This window comes from Callorhinus ursinus, unplaced genomic scaffold (genome assembly GCF_003265705.2).
Source record: "Callorhinus ursinus isolate GAN/ISIS: 27379988/994484 unplaced genomic scaffold, GSC_fseal_2.0 scaffold23, whole genome shotgun sequence".
Taxonomy (NCBI): Eukaryota; Metazoa; Chordata; class Mammalia; order Carnivora; family Otariidae; genus Callorhinus; species Callorhinus ursinus.
In genome coordinates this window covers 57,038-75,423 of record NW_027397085.1, presented here as the reverse complement: position 1 = coordinate 75,423, position 18,386 = coordinate 57,038, and the positions used below count along the sequence as shown (strand labels likewise).

Genomic DNA, 18,386 nt, shown 5'->3' with positions numbered 1-18,386 from the left:
AATTACAAAGATACAGTTTTTCAGATTTTCAAGGAAAGCAGAACATTGCCCTTCTTTCATGAGGAATTCAGCTGCTAAACTAACATATCCACATAGGCTTTCTATAAAATATTCCTTTATTATTTTTTTAAAGATTTTATTTATTTATTCATGAGCGACAGAGAGAGGCAGAGGCAGAGAGAGAAGCAGGCTTCCCGCGGGAGCAGGGAGCCTGATGCGGGCCTCCATCCCAGGTCCCTGGGATCATGACCTGAGCCGAAAGCAGACGCTTAATGTCTGAGCCACACAGGCACCCTCTTTTTTTTTTTTTAAGATTTTATTTATTTATTCATGAGAGACAGAGAGACAGAGAGAGAAAGGCAGAGGAAGAAGCAGGTAAAATATTCCTTTATTTACCAATATTTTTTACAGCCTGTTTTTGATAGAGGCTGTTATTTATTTATTTATTTATTTATTTATTCTGCAGGGGAGGGGCAGAGGGAGAGGGAGAGAGAGTCTCAAGCAGACTCCACGCTGAGTGCGGAGCCCAACGTGGGGCTCAGTCTACAACCCTGAGATCACCACCTGAGCAGAAACCAAGAATCGGGCACTTTAACCCACTGTATCACCCAGGTGCCCCATAGAGGCTGTTATTTTGAAAATATAATTTTTTTCTTTCTTTTTTTTTAGAGACAGAGAGACAAAGCGGGGAGAGGCAGAGGAGAGGAAGAGAAAGAATCCCTAGCAGGCTCCACACCCAGTGCAGAACCTGATGAGGGGCTCAGTCTCACAGCCCTGAGATCATGACCAGAGCTGAAATCAGGAGTTGGTTGCTCAACCGACTGAGCCACCCAGGTGCCCCCAAAAATATAAAGTTTTTTCCCAAAGCCTTTATAAACAGGCAAGTGTGTTTTCCACAGTCTCTTAACATGATTTAAAACCCATATATAAAAGTCATTTTGGGGATGCCTGGGTGGCTCAGTCAGTTAAGCATCCAACTCTTGATTTTGGCTCAAGTCATCATCTCAAGGACATGGGATCAAATCCCATGTCAGGCTCCATGCTAAAAGCATGGTCTGCTTGGGATTCTCTCTCTCTCCCTCTCCCTCTGACCCTCCCCCCACTCGCACACATGCTCTCTTTCTAAATAAATAAATAAAATCATTAAAAAAGCAGGACATTTTTCTACTATTTCTACTCTAGTCCAGATAGTTTGGACTAGCCAAAAAATAATCATGAAGATAATTATTTCTTAAACATCTACTACCTAGCAGGCATCTTTCTGTTGGAAAAGAATACTTAAGTAACACAATGGGAAATCTAAGTTTATTTATTTACCTTTTTAAAAAGATTTTATTTATTTATTTGAGAGAGAGAGAGCAAGCATGAGCAGGGGAAGGGGCAGAGAGACAAGCAGACTCCCCACTGAGTGTGGAGCCCGATGTGCTTAATCCCAGGACCCTGAGATCAGGACCTGAGCTGAAGGCAGATGCTTAACCAACTGAGCCACCCAGATACCCTGGAAAATATGTTTATAGAGGATATTAATGAGGCAGATAGGGGCACCTGAGTGGCTCAGTTGGTTGGGCCTCTGCGTTCGGCTCAGGTCATGATCCCTCGGGGTCCTGGGATTGAGCCCCTCATCAGGCTCCCTACTCAGCAGGGAGTCTGCTTCTCCCTCCCGCTGTTCTTGTGCTTCTGCTCACTCTCTCTCTCTCTGTCTCCCTCTCAAAGAAATAAAATCTTAAAAAAAAAAAAAATGAGGCAGATATACCTAAGGGAAGAGTCTTAGAATCTTTAAGATAAACATAGTGTCAAAATTTGCTTTTTTTGTGCTTGAGAGATTAGTAAAACCTTTTTTAATATTTTAACGTTTTATTAAATTTGCTCTAGGTCACTTGTGGTATGATTTTAGACTTGATTTTTTGTCTCTGTTTTCCATTCAAAATATTTTCATGTATTAAGTGGTATTTTAATTCACTCTGAATCCAAATAGAACTTTTAATAAAATACCTATAAATTACCTACTCATAGGTAATTTAATTTAGTTTTTTATTTAACTGACTTTTAGGATGCCAGTTAGAAAAACTGAATTTCTTTCTTTCATTTCAGGTTACAGCTGGACAATGGTGAAAGAAATGGAATATATATGTAAGGAGCTGAAGCAGCCTGTAACATTTCCTGTCAGAGCAGCATTAGTCAGGCAGTCCTATTCTCAGTTACTTTGGCTGTTAAAGAAATCAAACAGGTACGTATAAGTTTAACAAAATATCATGTGCCTGTGAGTATATGTGAGAAAGAGACAGAGGATGAAAACTGATTATGTAAAGACAGTGTGTGGGGGCCCTGGGGTGGCTGAGTCGGTGAAGCGGCTGCCTTCGGCTCAGGTCATGATCCCAGGGTCCTGGGATTGAGCCTCACTCGGGCTCCCTGCTCAGGGGGAAGCCTGCTTCTCCCTCTCCCACTCCCCCGCTTGTGTCCTCTCTCTTGCTGTGTCTCTCTCTGAAAAAATAAATAAAATCTTAAAAAAAAAAACTTTCCTCCAAAATAAATTCCAGATGAATTAAAGACTTGAAAATCAAACATTAAATACATAAAGAAAAAATATGGTATTTTATATAGTTTCAGAATGGAGAAGACCTTTCTTAGTAAGGCACAAATCAAGAAGCTTTTGTCACCGCAACATTACCAAAGAACTCTAATATTAAAAAAAAAATTAGTTTTACTTGAGCTCAAATTAAGATAGCTACCTGGGAAATGCCGGGTAGAAAGTGTTCTAGAGAATGAATGAGTTTACAGGGTTATATACTTTTTTACATCTTGTAAAAGCTCCAAGGATTATAGATTAGCATATAGGCAGGCATCAAGGAATGCGGGGAGCAGGAGCATTGATCAATATCTCAAGGACAAGACGGTTTTCCTTTAGGCTACTCATTCACAAACCAGGTGTACAACGCATGTATGGCAGGCCATACATCAGGCTTTTGGCTTGAAAAAAGTTTATATACAGTACTGCTGACTTAGAAGGAAATCTAAAATAGCTTCCCTTGTATATCAGGACTTTAGAGAATTTTTCTCTCACCACTATAAAAGGAAAGTTTCAGGGGCACCTGGGCGGCTCAGTCTGTTAAGCAGCTGACTCTTGATTTTGGCTCAAGTCATGATGTCAGAGTTGTGGGATTGAGGCCTGGCTCAGGCTCTGTGCTGCTGTGTGTGGTGCCTGCTTAGGATTTTCTCTCTCCCTTTCCCTCTGCCAAACCCCCTCTGTCCTCCCCTCATGCTTGCATACTCATAAACGCTCTTTCCTTTAAAAAAAAAAAAAAGGGAAGTTTGATATATTTGAACACATAAAAATGTAAAGATTCTAGGGGCGCCTGGGTGGCTCATTCGGTTAAGCATCTGCCTTTAGCTCAGGTCTAGATCTCAGGGTCCTGGGATAGAGCCCTGCATCTGGCTCCCTGCTCAGCGGAGAGTCTGCTTCTCCCTCAGTCCCTCCCCCTGCTCATGCTCTCTCTCTCTCTCTCTCTCAAATAAATAAATAAAATCTTTTTTTTTAAAAAAGTAAAGATTCTCATAAAACTGTTGATACATATGTCACACAGATATAAAGAATTCTAATAAAGAATTTTCCCAAATCATCCAGGGAAAAACTCAGTTTAGTAATTCACTCTGTTGGAAAGAGTAAGAGAAGCAGTTATGTGTATATTAAAGAAGTATTCACATTCCTGTGGATATTGAATTTTTACTAAATACCATTTCAGTTTCTGTGAAAATAATATTTTTTCAATATCTATCAATAAAATAAATTATGTTAATATTTCATAATATTGAGTTATCTTCACATTTCCAGAATAAATCCCACTTGATCATGAAATATATCATTCTTTTAATCTACTGCCAAATTTCATTGCCAAATTTTAGTTAGGATTTTTGCATTTGGAAGTGAGATTGGTCTGTAGTGTTTTTTCTTTCTTTTTTAGGTATAAATGTTATGTACATTTCATTAAAAAAGCTAGGGACCATTCTTTTTATGTGTTCTGGGATATTACAAAAAATAACATTGAGATGGCTTGCACCTGAGTTTTGGTAAACTATCTAAACCTGATACTTTGTAGAAAGCTTAATTAGACAGCCTTTTTATCTTATGGTAAATGGTCTATATTGATTTTCTATCTTTGGGGGAACTAATTTTGATATATTTTTCCTAGAAAAGTGTTCATTTCACCCAGGTTTTTGAAAGTTTATTTATACACAGAAGCTATTAAAATAGTTTCTCATTCTTTTAATTTCTTCTGTTGGAGAGGAAGTATTTCTCTTCCCTTCAAGGTCCTGGACTAAATAAATATGACACAGATTAACAGGAGAAAATCAAATTTAATAGCATATGCACAGGGACTCCACGCAGACGTGGAAATTCCAGAGACTGTGAGGCAACATGAGACTTCAAGGAACTGAGTAGGAAGGTTGGGTCTGAGGATTCAAAGGGGAGAAAGACCATTAGCAGGAAGGTGAGAGATGTTTGGAAAACAACTGTTGCTCTATTAATGTGGTAAATTTCTTAGGTTAAGAGCAATCTCTGTTAATAGCTCTCTTCCTGGTACATGCTGGCTGTTGTGGGGGAGGTAAAGAGATTTTCCTGTATCTGCTGGGATTTTCTTTGTTTTTAACTCAAAATAATGTTTGTGCCAAAATGGCCCATGTTGTGATGGCCTGCTCTTGGCCCCTACACTTCTATGTCTTTATTTCCTTATTTTATTTATTTGAGCTTTCCCTCTTGTTTCTTGATTAAACTAGATAATGGATTTATCTCTTTCTCTTTTTTTAGGAATCAGCTCTTAGATTTGTTCATGTTTTTGATAAATGATTCATGAATTTCTCTTTTATCTTTTTAAATTATGTTTTATGTAGCTTCTTATAATTTCTTGAGTTGGATGCTTTACTTACTTTCATTTTTATATTAACATTTTATATTTATATATAAATATTAACATATTTATATTTATTATATTATAATATATAATATATAATATATTATATATATTATATAATAAATATTAACATATTTATATTTATTAATACAAGTATTTAAGACTTTTCTTTTTTCTCTGGCCACTGCTTTATCAGTGTCCCATTGTTTCTTTTGTGTAGATTTTCATTATTATAAATTTGTAAGTATTATAAAATTGTGAGTTTTTCCTCAAAAGTTGTTTTAAGATAAATTTTTTAGGCATCTAGGTAGTTGAATTATTTGTTTTGGGTTTATTAATAGTTTCTAGGTTTATCGTATCGTAATCAGATAACATCTTATTTTACTTTGTAGATTTTATTAAGGGCTTAATATATAGATATTTTGTATGAGTTTATCTATTGTATGAGGATATAATTTGGCTGTTAGAGTAGAAACCTAAATTACAATAGCTTTAACAAGTCTAGTTCTCTCTCACATAGCTGACAAATAAATCAGGGCTGATTTTGTGCTTCCACATGTCAAGGACCCAGAATGCTTCTATCTTGATTCTCTGCTTTCCTTAGGATATTTCCTTCGTCCATATGGTCAGATTGATTACTGCCCAGTCTGAGTTTCAGGTGGTGGTGATGAGGGAGCAGAAGGCAAGCTGAGGACAAAGCACAAGCTGACACCCACAAACCCCCTCCCTCTTCCCCCCCCCCAGGTGGGAAATGTGTCTGACAATCCTCAGGCACTCCTGGCTGCCCTAAAGCTAAAGGAAGGAAAAACAAATGGTTAACTTATAGAGATTATAGTCCTCCAAGACAAGAGTCTCCCTCAGTTTAAAATGTCTTAGTGATGTACAAGGAAAAAAAAAGCATTCTTATCAATAATCTAACTTCCAGAAGGAAATGTAGATGAAATTAAATTTAATTTTATCTTCATTTATAATCTGCAGCCCATTCACAAATACTTGAGGCAGGCAGAGTATAATGTTCCTCCAGGAAGCTCCCAACTGTCTTAATGTTAATGCCTTAGTAGAGGGAAAAACAGCCTTAACTTGACAATGGCAAAGCCTCCAGTATCTTAGAGGTCCTCTTTAGCATTTGAAAATTCTTTTGAAAACCTCCCTTTTCCTTACCTCCCCCCAACTCCCAAGTATATAATCAGCCACCCCTTACAACCCTGGTGCAGCAGCTCTTTCTGCCCACGGGTCCCTGTTCTTTAATAAAACCACCATGTTGCACCAAAGGACATCTCAAGAATTCTTTCTTGGTTGTCGACTATGGACCTCACCCCACCAACCTCACCTATATTCAAATACTCCATCAGTAGTAAGGAAGGAAAAAAGAGAAGCTCATGGCAGGCCTCTTTCTTTCCAGGGCATGACTTAGAAGTTTCACACCTTCTCATCCTCTTACAACTCATTTGCTGTAATTTAGTCATCTGCCTATACCTAGATGCTGGTGAAGCTGGGAAATGTTGCTGTTATTCTGTAAATCTTGTGTCTAGTTAAAATTCAGGTATTTGTTGTGTAAGAAAGGAAAATTAATATTGGAGTAAAACTACTAATTTATGTAACACATTAATGTACACTATTAGTTATGTAATTTAACTCTTTTATGCCTTAATTTTTGCTTGCTTTAAAAAATACTTTTAATGTAATTCATTCATTCGTTTAATGTATAACTAATACATTCACCTGGTTCAAAAACCAAAGAACAGAGAGTTATACTGTGAAAACCCTCTTTCCCATCTAGCCAGTCCTGCCCAATCTCACTAACCACAGTTGTTAGTTTCTTAGATAGCCACAGTTAGTAGTTTCATTATTCAGGTAAGAGTGAATACAAATACAGATTCTTATTTTCCCCTCTATTTAAAGCAAAGGTAGCATATACCTTGCTTCTGTTCTGTTCTTTGCTTTTTTCTCCCCTTTTACTTAGCAGTACATCTTGGGACTCTTTCCAAGGTAAGCTTCCTTTCTAGGTGCATCATATTTATGTATGTACTATAATATGGTATTTAATGAGCTTCCTGTTGGTAAACATGAAGAATGTTTCCAATATTTGATATTGCACAGGATGGTATAATAAATAAACTTAATGTGTGCCATTACATCAGCTTTTAATTTTTTGGCCATTTGCTCTCTTATGGACTAAGAGAGTTCAAGTTTCCAGCTGTTAAAATATTTTTGTTTCCTCTTCTACCTTCATAGTTTTTGCTTTTTAAAATGTTCATATATTATTTGGTGCATATTCATATATCTTTTATCTTAATGAAGAATTAATTAGAAGTTTATTATTAAAAGATCTTCTTGGCCTAATGAATGATTTTTTACCTAAATTCACATTGTCAATGAGGAGTCCAAGGTGGTGGAGGACTAGGAGACCTTAGTTTCGTCTGGTACCAGGAACTCAGCTAGGTAGCTATCAAATCATTCTGAACACCTACAAACTCAACCAGAGATCTAAGAAAAGAATAACTGCAACTCTACAAATAGAAAAGTGACCACTTTCTGCAAGAATGACAAGATGGAAAAACTCACCTCAAAAAACAGAACAAGAGGCAGTACTAACTGCCAGGGACCTAATCAGTATGGACATAAGTAAGATGTTGGAACTGGAGTTCAGAATAACGATTATAAAGATACTAGCTGGGCTTGAATAAAGCATAGAAGACACTAGAGAATCCCTTTCTGGAGAAATAAAAAAACTAAAATCTAATCAAGTTGAAATAAAAAAGCTATTAATGAGATGCAATAAAAAATGGAGGCTCTAGGGGCACCTGGGTGGCTCAGTCCTTAAGCGTCTGCCTTCAGCTCAGGTCATGATCCCAGGGTCCTGGGATCAAGCCCCGCATCGGGCTCCCTGCTCGGCGGGAAGCCTGCTTCTTCCTCTCCCACTCCCCTTGCTTGTGTTCCCTCTCTCACTGTGTCTCTCTCTGTCAAATAAATAAAATCTTTTAAAATAAAAAATAAATAAAAAATGGAAGCTCTAACTGCTAGGATAAATGAGACAGAAGAGAGAATTAGTGATATAGAGACAAAATGATGGAGAAAAATAGAGATAAACAACTACTGGATCACGAGGGGAGAATTTGAGAGATAAGTGACACCATAAAATGAAACAATATTAGAATAATTGGGATCCCAGCAGAAGAGGAAGGGGGGGCAGAAGGTATATTAGAGCAAATTATAGTGGAGAACTTCCCTAATCTGGGGAAGGAAACAGGCATCAAAATCCAGGAGTCACAGAGAACCCTCCCTCAAAATCAATAAAAATAAGTCAACACCCTGACATATAATAGTGAAACTTGCAAATCTCAGAAACAAAGAGAAAATCCTGAAAGCATCTTGGGACAAGAGGTCCATAACCTACAAAGGTAGAAAGATTAGATTGGCAGCAGACCTATCCACAGAGACCTGGTGGGCCAGAAAGGACTGGCATGATATATTCAGGGTGCTAAATGAGAAAAATATGCAGCCAAGAATACTTTATCCACCTATGGTGTCATTCAAAATAGAAGGAGTGATAAAAACCTTCGAGGACAAACAGAAACTAAAAGAATTTGTGATCACCAAACCAGCCCTACAAGAAATATTAAAAGGACTCCTTTAAGCAAAGAGAGAGCCCAAAAGTAAATAGACCAGAAAGGAACAGAGACCATATACAGAAACAATGACTTTACAGGTAATAAATACAATGGCACTAAATTCATATCTTTCAATAGTTATTCTGAATGTTAATGGGCTAAATGCCCCAATCAAAAGACACAGGGTATCGGATTGGATAAAAAAGCAAGACCCATCGATATGCTGTCTGTAAGAGATTCATTTTAGACACAAGGACACCTCCAGATTGAAAGTGAGGGGGTGGAAAACCATTTATCATGCTAATGGACATCAAAAGAAAGCTGGGGTTGCAATCCTTACATCAGACAAAATAGATTTTAAACCAAAGACTGTAATAAGAGATGAGGAAGAACACTACATCATCATTAAAGGGTCTATCCAACAAGAAGATCTAACAATTGTAAATATTTCTGCCCCTAACATGGGAGCAGCCAATTAATAACAAAATTAAAGAAACATATCAATACTAATACAATAATAGTAGGGGACTTTTAACACCCCACTCACTGCAATGGACAGATCATCTAAGCAGAAGATCAACAAGGAAACAAGGTATTTGAATAACACACTGGACCAGATGGCCTTCACAGATATATTCAGAGCATTCCATCCTAAAGCAACAGAATACACATTCTTCTTGAGTGCACATTGAACATTCTTCAGAATAGATCACATCCTGCGTCACAAATCAGGTCTCAGCCAGTACCAAAAGATTGGGATTATTCCCTGCGTGTTTTTGGACCACAGTGCTTTGAAACTGGAACTCAATCACAAGAGGAAATTTGAAAATAACTCAAATACATGTAGGCTAAAGAACATCCTACTAAAGACTGAATCGGTCAACCAGGAAATTAAAAAATAATTTAAAAAAATTCATGGAAACAAGTGAAAGTGGAAACACAACTGTTCAAAACCTTTTGGATTCGGGGCACCTGGGTGGCTCAGTCATTAAGCATCTGTCTTCAGCTCAGGTCATGATCCCAGGGTCCTGGGATCAAGCCCCACATCGGGCTCTCTGCTCCGCAGGAAGCCTTCTTCTCCCTCTCCCACTCCTCCTGCTTGTGTTCCCTCTCTCTCAAATAAATAAATAAATAAAATCTTTAAAAACAAACAAAAACAAAACAAAAACCTTTTGGATGCAGCAAAGGTGGTCCTAAGAGGGAAGTATATAGCAATATGAGTCTTTCTCAAGAAACAAGGAAGTTCTCAAATATACAAACTAACCTTACACCTAAAGGATCTGGAGAAAGAACAGCAAATAAAGCCTAAATCCAGCAGGAGAAGAGAAATAATAAAGATCAGAGCAGAAATCAATAAAATAGAAACCTAAAGAACAGTAGAACAGATCAATGAAACTAGGAGCTGGTTCTCTGAAAGAATTAATAAGGTTGATAAAACCCTGGCCAGACCTACCAAAAGAAAAGACAAAGGACCCAAATAAATAAAATCATGAATGAAAGAGGAGAGATCACAACCAACACCAAAGAAATACAAACAATTATAAGAAAAAACTATGAGCAACTATATGCCAACAAATTAGGCAATCTGGAAGAATAGGATGCATTCCTAGAGATGTATAAACTACCAAAGCTGAACCAGGAAGAAATAGAAAACCTGAACAGACCCATAACCAGCAAGGAAATTTAAGCAGTAATAAAAAGTCTGCCAACAAACAAGAGTCCAGGGCTGGATGGCTTCCCAGAGGAATTGTACCAAATATTCAAAGAATAATTAATACCTATTCTGAAGATGTCTCAAAAAATCGAAATGGAGGGAAAACTTCCAAACTCTTTCTATGTAGGCCAGCATTACTTTGATTCCAAAATCAGATAAAGACCCCACTAAAAAGCATGAGACTGAGGAGCTATTCCAGATTTTACCAACCATTCAAAAAATGCTTCTTTTTTCTTTGTGGTCCAAGAAACTCTCCAAGAACATGTACTGCATTTAGTTTTCACATCTCATCAGTCTCCTTCAGTCTGGAATAGGCCCTCAGTCTTTCCCTATCTCATACACTTGACAGTCTTAAAGATGACAGGGCTTTTGTTATGAAAGATGTTCTCAACTTGGATCAGTTCACTATTTCCTCATGACAGATCTCATGCTTATGTTCTCTGGAGACTCATGTACTTTCCCTGTCTCAATTCTCAAATTAGCTACTTCTTCAAGGATGTGTGCCTGATTATAGTGGTGGATGGTATTTTGAAAGTAAAATCTGGAAGTTTAGTATGATCATTGCTACTAGAGTGTCATTGCTTCTAGGACATTTCAGGGGACAGAGCTGGTAAGTGCTTGTGTGTGTGTCTGTGATTACAGTCTGTGTATGTGTACAGACACACACCTATGCATACACACACACACACACACACACACACGCCAATATATATATATCTATAACCATTTCTATGTGTCTGTATATATATATATAAAGCCCATGGGTTCATACTGATACTTCCAATTTCAACCCAACCCCTTAGGGTTCTTTCTAGCCTTCTCCCTTTCTCTGTTGTGAATTTCTTATCAAACTTACCTGACTCCCATTAATTTAATCTAACAGCCTTTTAAAAGGAGAGTTTAACTTATTTACTTTTGTTTGTAAGACAGAGATGTTGGTCTTGTTTGGTCTTGTTTCTGTTATTTTTTTAAAACTACAGTACTTGTTATCTGCATAGCTTTGAAAACATTTCACTGTAGCTGTTTTGTATTTTTAATTTTAATAATTTGGGAGGTTCATTTTTTTCTATTGGTTATTACTGTAATTTCACAAAGTATGCTTAATCTGCTTCTTTACAGGTACCTGTTAACGTCTTCCTGTGACCAGTAATAAAATTAGTGTATTTCTTCACCTCTTTCAGCTAATTTTAGTTGACTTATTGTCTCTTATTATCCAGCTTTGTTATAATCAGTGATAAATTGGCTAGCTGTAAAATTCTTAGCTCACAGTCTTTGGGTTGTTTTCAAGGGTTGTTTTCAGTATATAGATTCAAATGTTCTTTTCTGGAATGTTTTTGTGAATTTTATTTTTAAAATACTTTTTCTATTTTATTTGTAAACTTATCTTTTCTCTTTCCAGGATTCCAGCTATGAATATTTAGATCTCCATTGCCTCTCTTTGGTATCTGTTTTTTCTCTTTAGTCTTTCTTTCCTTTCTATTTATTTGGATTTTATTTTTCTTGATTTTATTATCTGTCTTCTATATCCCTTACAGTATTTGCAACAATGTCTCTTTTCCCTTGTATATCTTCCAATTTCACTTTATTTCTGTAGTAGTATTAATTTTTTATTTCTTTCCTAAAATCTGCCAATTAATGTTTCATCATCTTTTTTATATTGTCTTATATCCCCTTCCATTAGCTCATACCTCTGCTTTGTGTTCTTTCTTCAAAGAAGCTGTCGCATCATGTAAAAAATGTTGGTCATGGCTTTCATCTGCCTTTTGGCATTCTTTAAGTTTTACATATATTTCTGCTACCTGATAGTTTTTTAAAGATTAAGTTCTTATTTCTCCATCTGCATTTGTTTACCCTTATATATATATATATATATTTTTTTTAAGATTTTATTTATTTATTTGACAGAGAGACAGCAAGAGCGGGAATAGGGAGGAGTGGGAAAGGGAGAAGCAGGATTCCCGCTGAGCAGGGAGCCAGATTCAGGGCTCGATCCCAGGACCCTGGGATCATGACCAGAGCCACCCAGGCACCCCTATTTATCCTTATGTTTTCTTGTACTCTGTTGTGTAAAACCTCTGTGGATTTTGATTATTGTACTTTAAAGAAAGTCATTTTTTTTCTGGAAAGGCTACTTGCCCAAAGTGGATATCGGAGAGGGACCAATACTCTGTTTCTTAGACCTAGAGAGTCTTATATGTGAGTTTGTTTAGCCTTTAACTTTTCTTCGTCAATGGAGGTAGGCAAAGTGGTATCTCTACATAAAATCTTTTTTATTTTTTATTTTTTATTTGAGAGAGAGAACAGAGGGGGAGGCAGAGGGAGAAGCAGACTCCCTGCTGAGCAGGGAGCCTGATGTGGGGCTCAATCCCATGACCCGAGATCATGACCTGCACTGAAGGCAGATGCTTGACCAACTGAGCTACCCAGGCACCCCTCTAAGTAAAATCTTTTATCTATTGCTTAAATTTTATTTTATTTTTTAATTTTTTTAATTAAAGTTGTTTTTTTGTTTTTGTTTTTTGTGTTTTTTTTGTTTTTTGAGAGAGAGAGAGAACACGAGAGAGGGAACACAAGCAGGGGGAGTGGGAGAGGGAGAAGTAGGCCTCCTGCTGAGCAGGGAGCCCAATGCGGGGCTCAATCCCAGGGTCCTGGGATCATGACCTGACCTGAAGGCAGATGTTTAATGACTGAGCCACCCAGGCACCCCTATTGCTTAAATTTTAAATTTTGAGTTTCCACAGGAATAGGAAAAATCACAACTATGGCTTTCCTGTGTTAACTCTTTCCTTATCTTCATAGCTTCTTAGGATCAAACCTAATTCAAGAAAGCTTCCACTTGTCGCTCAGGGATGCTATTCCCACTGTTGCAAAGTGTTTAGGTGGCATGTGTCCCTCATCTAGAAATGTCTTTGGTAGGCTTTCTCTGTCATCTACAGACATGGGCAAATTCTCTTCACTTCTTTACATGAAATAGATTAAGCGTCTGCCTTTGGCTCAGGTCCTGATCTCTGGTCCTGGGATCAAGCCCTGCATCAGGCTCCCTGCTCAGCAGGAAGTTTGCTTCTCCCTCTGCCCTTCCCCCCAACTCGCTCTCTCTCTAGACTCTAGACTAGTCTCTTAGGACTCTCTCTCCCAAATAGATAAATAAAGTCTTTTTTAAAAAAAGAAGCAAGACCAAAAAAATATTATATACCATATGATTCCATTTATATAAAATTAACTAACAGGCAAAAATTAAACTGTACTGGTTAGAGATGGATATATAGGTAGTAAATAAAGAAAAGCAAGAATATGGCTACCACAAAGGTTAAGGTTGTGAGGACTCCAGGGTAGAGGAAATGTTGTGATCACAGAGTGACATATAGGTATCTCCCAAGGTACTGGTGGTGCTCTACTTCTTGATTTGTGTTTTGGTTACACTGGAGTTCATTTTATAATAATTTGTTAAAATGCATATTTATGTTTTATGCATTTTTCCTATATATGTTATTTTCTAAGAAAAAGGGCTTAAAAAATGAAACCTGAGAATTGATTTGAATAAATACAATTTAAGGTACCCTGAGGCAATTTTTTTTCCTATTTTGCTTTAAATATAATGGAGGATTAAAAGAGGCAGAATAACACTGGAGAGCTCCTTTTGTAACCTAAATTCATATCTGTATTTTTTTTTAATAAGGTTTGTCACTATGGTGTTCAAATAAAGTAATAAAGATGCCATTTTAGCAAAAAAATACAGGGTTTTTTTGTATTTATTTGTTTTATTGAGAAATAAATGAAATACACCACTGTACAAGCTTTTTTTTTTTAAGATTTATTTATTTATTTGAGAGAGCGAGCCAGGGGGAGGGGGAGAGAGAGAGGGAGAGAGAGTCCTAAGCAGACTCCATGCTGAGCGTAGTGCTTGACGTGAGGCTTGATTCCACAACCCTGAGATCATGACCTGAGCCAAAATCAAGCATCTGACCCCTAACTGACTGTGCCACCCAGGCACCCCCATCACTGTATAAGTTTAAGGTATACAGCATCATGGTTAGATTTATATATATTGTGGAATGATTACCACCATAGATTCAGCTAACCTCCACCTTCCCATATAAATACAGTAAAAAGAAAGAAGAAAAGGAAAAAGGAAAAAAATTTCTCCTTGTGATGAGAACTCTTAGGATTTACTCTCTAAAAAACGTTCCTATGTAATCATACAGCAGTGTTAGCTCTAGTCATCATGTTATACATTACAACCTTAGTACTTATCTTATAACTGTAAGTCTGTACCTTTGACCACCTTCCTCCATTTCCCCCTTCCCACCCTCTACCTCTGATAACTGCAAGTCTAATCTCTTTGTGAGTTTTTTTCCTTTTAGATTTTATATATAAGTGAGATTGTACAGTATTGTCTTTTTCTGTCTGACTTATTTTACTTAGCTAATGCCTTCAAGGTCCAGTCATGCTGTTGCAAATGGGAAGGTTTCCTCATTCTTTTATGGCTGAATAATACTATATTGTATATATGTATATACCACAACTTTTTAATCCATTCATCCACTGATGGACACTTAGGTTGTTTCCATGTCTTAGCTACTGTAAACAATGCTTCTATGAACATGAGGGTGTGGATATTTTTTCACGTTAATATTTTTGTTTCCTTTGGATATATTCCCAGAAATAGAATTGCTGGATCATATGGTAGTTTTGAGGATCCTCCATACTGTTTTCTGTAGAGGCTGTACCAATTTATAATCCCACCAACAGTGCACAGGATTCCCTTTACTTAACATCCACACCAGCATTTGTTATCTCTTATCTTGATGATAGCCATTCTAACATGCATGAAATGATATCTCATTGTGGTTTAGATTTACTTTTCCATAATGACTAGTGATCTTGAGCATCTTTTTATGTACCTGTTGGCCTTTCATATATCTTCTTTTGAAAAATGTCTATTTATGTCCTTTGCCCATTTTTAAAATAGGTTATTTGTTATTTTGTTATAGTTTATTACTATTGGTTTTTTGCTGTGAGTTCTTTATGTACTTTGGATAATGACCCCTTATCTGATATATGGTTTGCAAATATTTTGTCCCATTTCCATTCCAGAGGTTGTCTTTTCACTTTGTTGATGGTTTCTTTTGCTGTGCAGAAGCCTTTTAGTTTGATTTAGTCCCACTTGTTTATTTTTTATTTTATTTCTTGTGCTTTAGGTGTCATATCCAAAAAATCATTACAAAGACCCATGTCAAGGAACTTTATGCCTATGTTTTCTTCTTGGGGTTTAATGGTTTCAGATCCTACATTTAATTCTTTAATTTGTTTCAAGTTAATTTTTGTGACTGGTATAAGATATGGGGTCAGTTTCATTCTTTTACATGTGACTATCCAATTATCCAGGCACCATTTATTGAAGAGACTTTTTTCTCCATTGAGTAATCTTGGCTCCCTTGTCAAATATTAGTTGATCATATATGCTTGGGTTTATTTTTTGGCTCTTGATTCTGTTCTTTCGGTCTATTTGTCTGTTTTTATGCCACTACCACACTGTTTTGATGACAATTGCTGTATAGTATAACTTGAAATCAGGAAGTATGATGCCTCCTGCTTTGTTCTTCTTTATTAAGATTTTTTTGGCTATTCAGGGTCTTTTGTGATTCCATATAAATTTTAGGGGAGTTTTTTTTTCTACTTCTCTAAAAAATGCCATTAGAATTGGGATTGCACTGAATCTTTTGGTAGTACTGACATTTTAACATTAATTCTTCCAATTCATGAAGACAGAATACTTTTCCATTTATTTATGTCTTCTTTGATTTCTTTCATCAGTGTCATAATTTCTAGTTTAAAGATCTTTTACCTCTTGGTTAAATTTATTCGCATGTCTTTTACTGTTTTTGATGCTATTGTAAATGAGATCAATTTATTTCTTTTTCAGAAATTTCACTGTTAGTGTATAGAAACGCTACTGATTTTTGTATATTAATTTTGTGTCCTGCAACTTTATTGAATTCATTGATTAGATCTAACAGGTTTTTGGTTGAGTCTTTATACAAAGTCTATGTACAAAATCATGTCCTCTGCAAATAGAGGCAATTTGACTTCTTTCTAATTTTTATACTGTTTATTTCTTTTTCTTGCCTCATTGCTGTAGCTAGGACTTTCAGTACTATGTCGAATAAGAATGGCAAGAGTGAGCACCCTAGTCTTGTTCCTGATCTTAGAGGAAAAGCTTTCATCCTATCATCATTGAGTATGCTATTAGCTGTAGACTTGTCATATATGGCCTTTATTCTGTTGAGATATGTTCCTTCTGAGCCTGATTTATTAAGTTTTTTCGTGAGTGGATGTCGAATTTTGTCAGATGCTTTTTTTGCACCTACTGAAATGATCATATGATTCTTTTCTTTCATTCTATTAAATGTGATGTATAATATTGATTGATTTGTGTGTGTTGAGCTATCTTTGCATCACAGGGATAAATCCTACTTGATCATGGTGAATGATTCTTTTATTGTGCTGCAGAATTTGGTAGTATTTTATTGAGAATTTTTGCATTTATATTCATCAGGAATATTGACTTACAGTTTTCTTTACTAGTAGTGTCTTTTCTGGATTTGGTATCAACATAATGCTGCTGAAATTTCTTGCTCTTCAGTTCTTTGGAAGAGTTGGAGAAGAATTGGTGTTATTTCTTTACATGTTTGGAAAATTCAACAGTGAAGCCATCTGGTTCTGGGCTTTTCTTCACTGGGAGATTTTCAATTGCTGATTCAGTTTCTTTACTAATAATTAATCTATCCAGATTTTTTAATTCTTTCTAATTCAGTCTTGATAAGTTGTAAAAATATGGATCCTAAAGTAATTCCCGTCAGTGTGTGTGTCTGTGTGTGTCCTCATCTGTAGCTTAAAATTTCTTTTTGGTTTGCCACATAATGCTGCTGTGGAATAAAATTCAAAGTACATCTCTAGAATGGCGTCACCATCCTTAAGGACAGGAACGTGTCAGCATAGCAAGAACACATACCTTGGTTAGACTATTTCTTATTATTAGTAGAAGAAGTGTTTTAGAGATTTTTTTTCCTGCATTCTGAAATGTTTATGGGGAAAATAAGTATGAAACTACTTAGCAGCTTTGCATTTTCTTAGACTAATGCAACAGGAGTATTCTAATAGAAGTAATGTCTACTGGAAGAAATGAAAATACACAACTTAAATAACATTAAAATTCTGAGTATGTTCTTAACATCCATGATAAACCTGCATATATTATTATTGCTTTTTTAATGCCCAGAAATGGATCTAAATTTATTGTTTGGCATCCTTAGTGACATCTCTTGGCATTCTTATATCTCATACAACCTCCCTCCCCCCAGAAGGGAGAGTGGGGCCACTTGTAAGTGAATATGAATGTTGGTAATGTCATTGACATTAGTGTCTCTTCATAATCCTTTATAGTCATGCCTTTGACCCTACCTAGGCTACTGAAAAAAACCCAAGTTAGAGCTGTAGGTTTTGTCTAGAGAACAGATTCCTTGATCAGCAATACAATCTCTTCAGTTTTTTTTGTCCAAAATTCAGCCCGTTTTCAGTGTTACCAGTCTGGGTTTCCAAAGCCATTTCACATTCCTGTAATTCAGATATAGCAGTTACCTAATTTAGATGATGGCAATGTGTATTTTTTTCTCTCTAGTCCTTCTGATGTTCATGAAGGAATGAAACAGGAACTATATGTTCCAGCACTGCTAATTAATTTTTTTGTTTGTGTGAATTTGGGTTAAAGATAAATGAAAGTAACTATTTTTAGGCTTATGGAATTCCTCATCACTGTTTCTTATCTTTTACTTTTCACTACAAAATTCTGTTTTATTTTAATGCAGGTACAGCCTGACTATTTGGACTGGGAAAAATGATAACTATTCCATTGAAGATTTACTTTGCATTAGAGACCATTTTGACAAAAAACAAGTTTTCTATGACATCCTGGAACCACAAAACCATGAATTTAAACAAGCCATTGGAGTCAAAGTTAATCTCTAAGAAGATTCTTCTAAATTATTTCATGTTTTGGTTTCATAATCCTCTGCTTTGGTCCTAATTAATTACCATATAAATTGTGATGATTGATTTATGCTCTAATTCATCTAATAAAAAAACACTTAGTGCTTA

The 18,386-nt window shown here is 36.2% G+C and overlaps 1 protein-coding gene across 4 annotated transcripts in view; it reads left to right on the top strand.

Annotated features, from left to right (window-relative positions):
* FAM151B (family with sequence similarity 151 member B) overlaps positions 1-18,386 on the top strand; it is a 46,573-nt gene extending 28,187 nt beyond the window's left edge. For all 4 annotated transcript variants that reach the window (XM_025892552.2, XM_025892550.2, XM_025892548.2 and 1 more), the window contains 2 exons: positions 2,092-2,227; positions 18,098-18,386. In XM_025892552.2, coding sequence (XP_025748337.1) covers positions 2,092-2,227; positions 18,098-18,257 — 296 coding nt within the window. In that variant the 3' untranslated portion in view covers positions 18,258-18,386. The remainder of the gene's footprint in view (positions 1-2,091; positions 2,228-18,097) is intronic.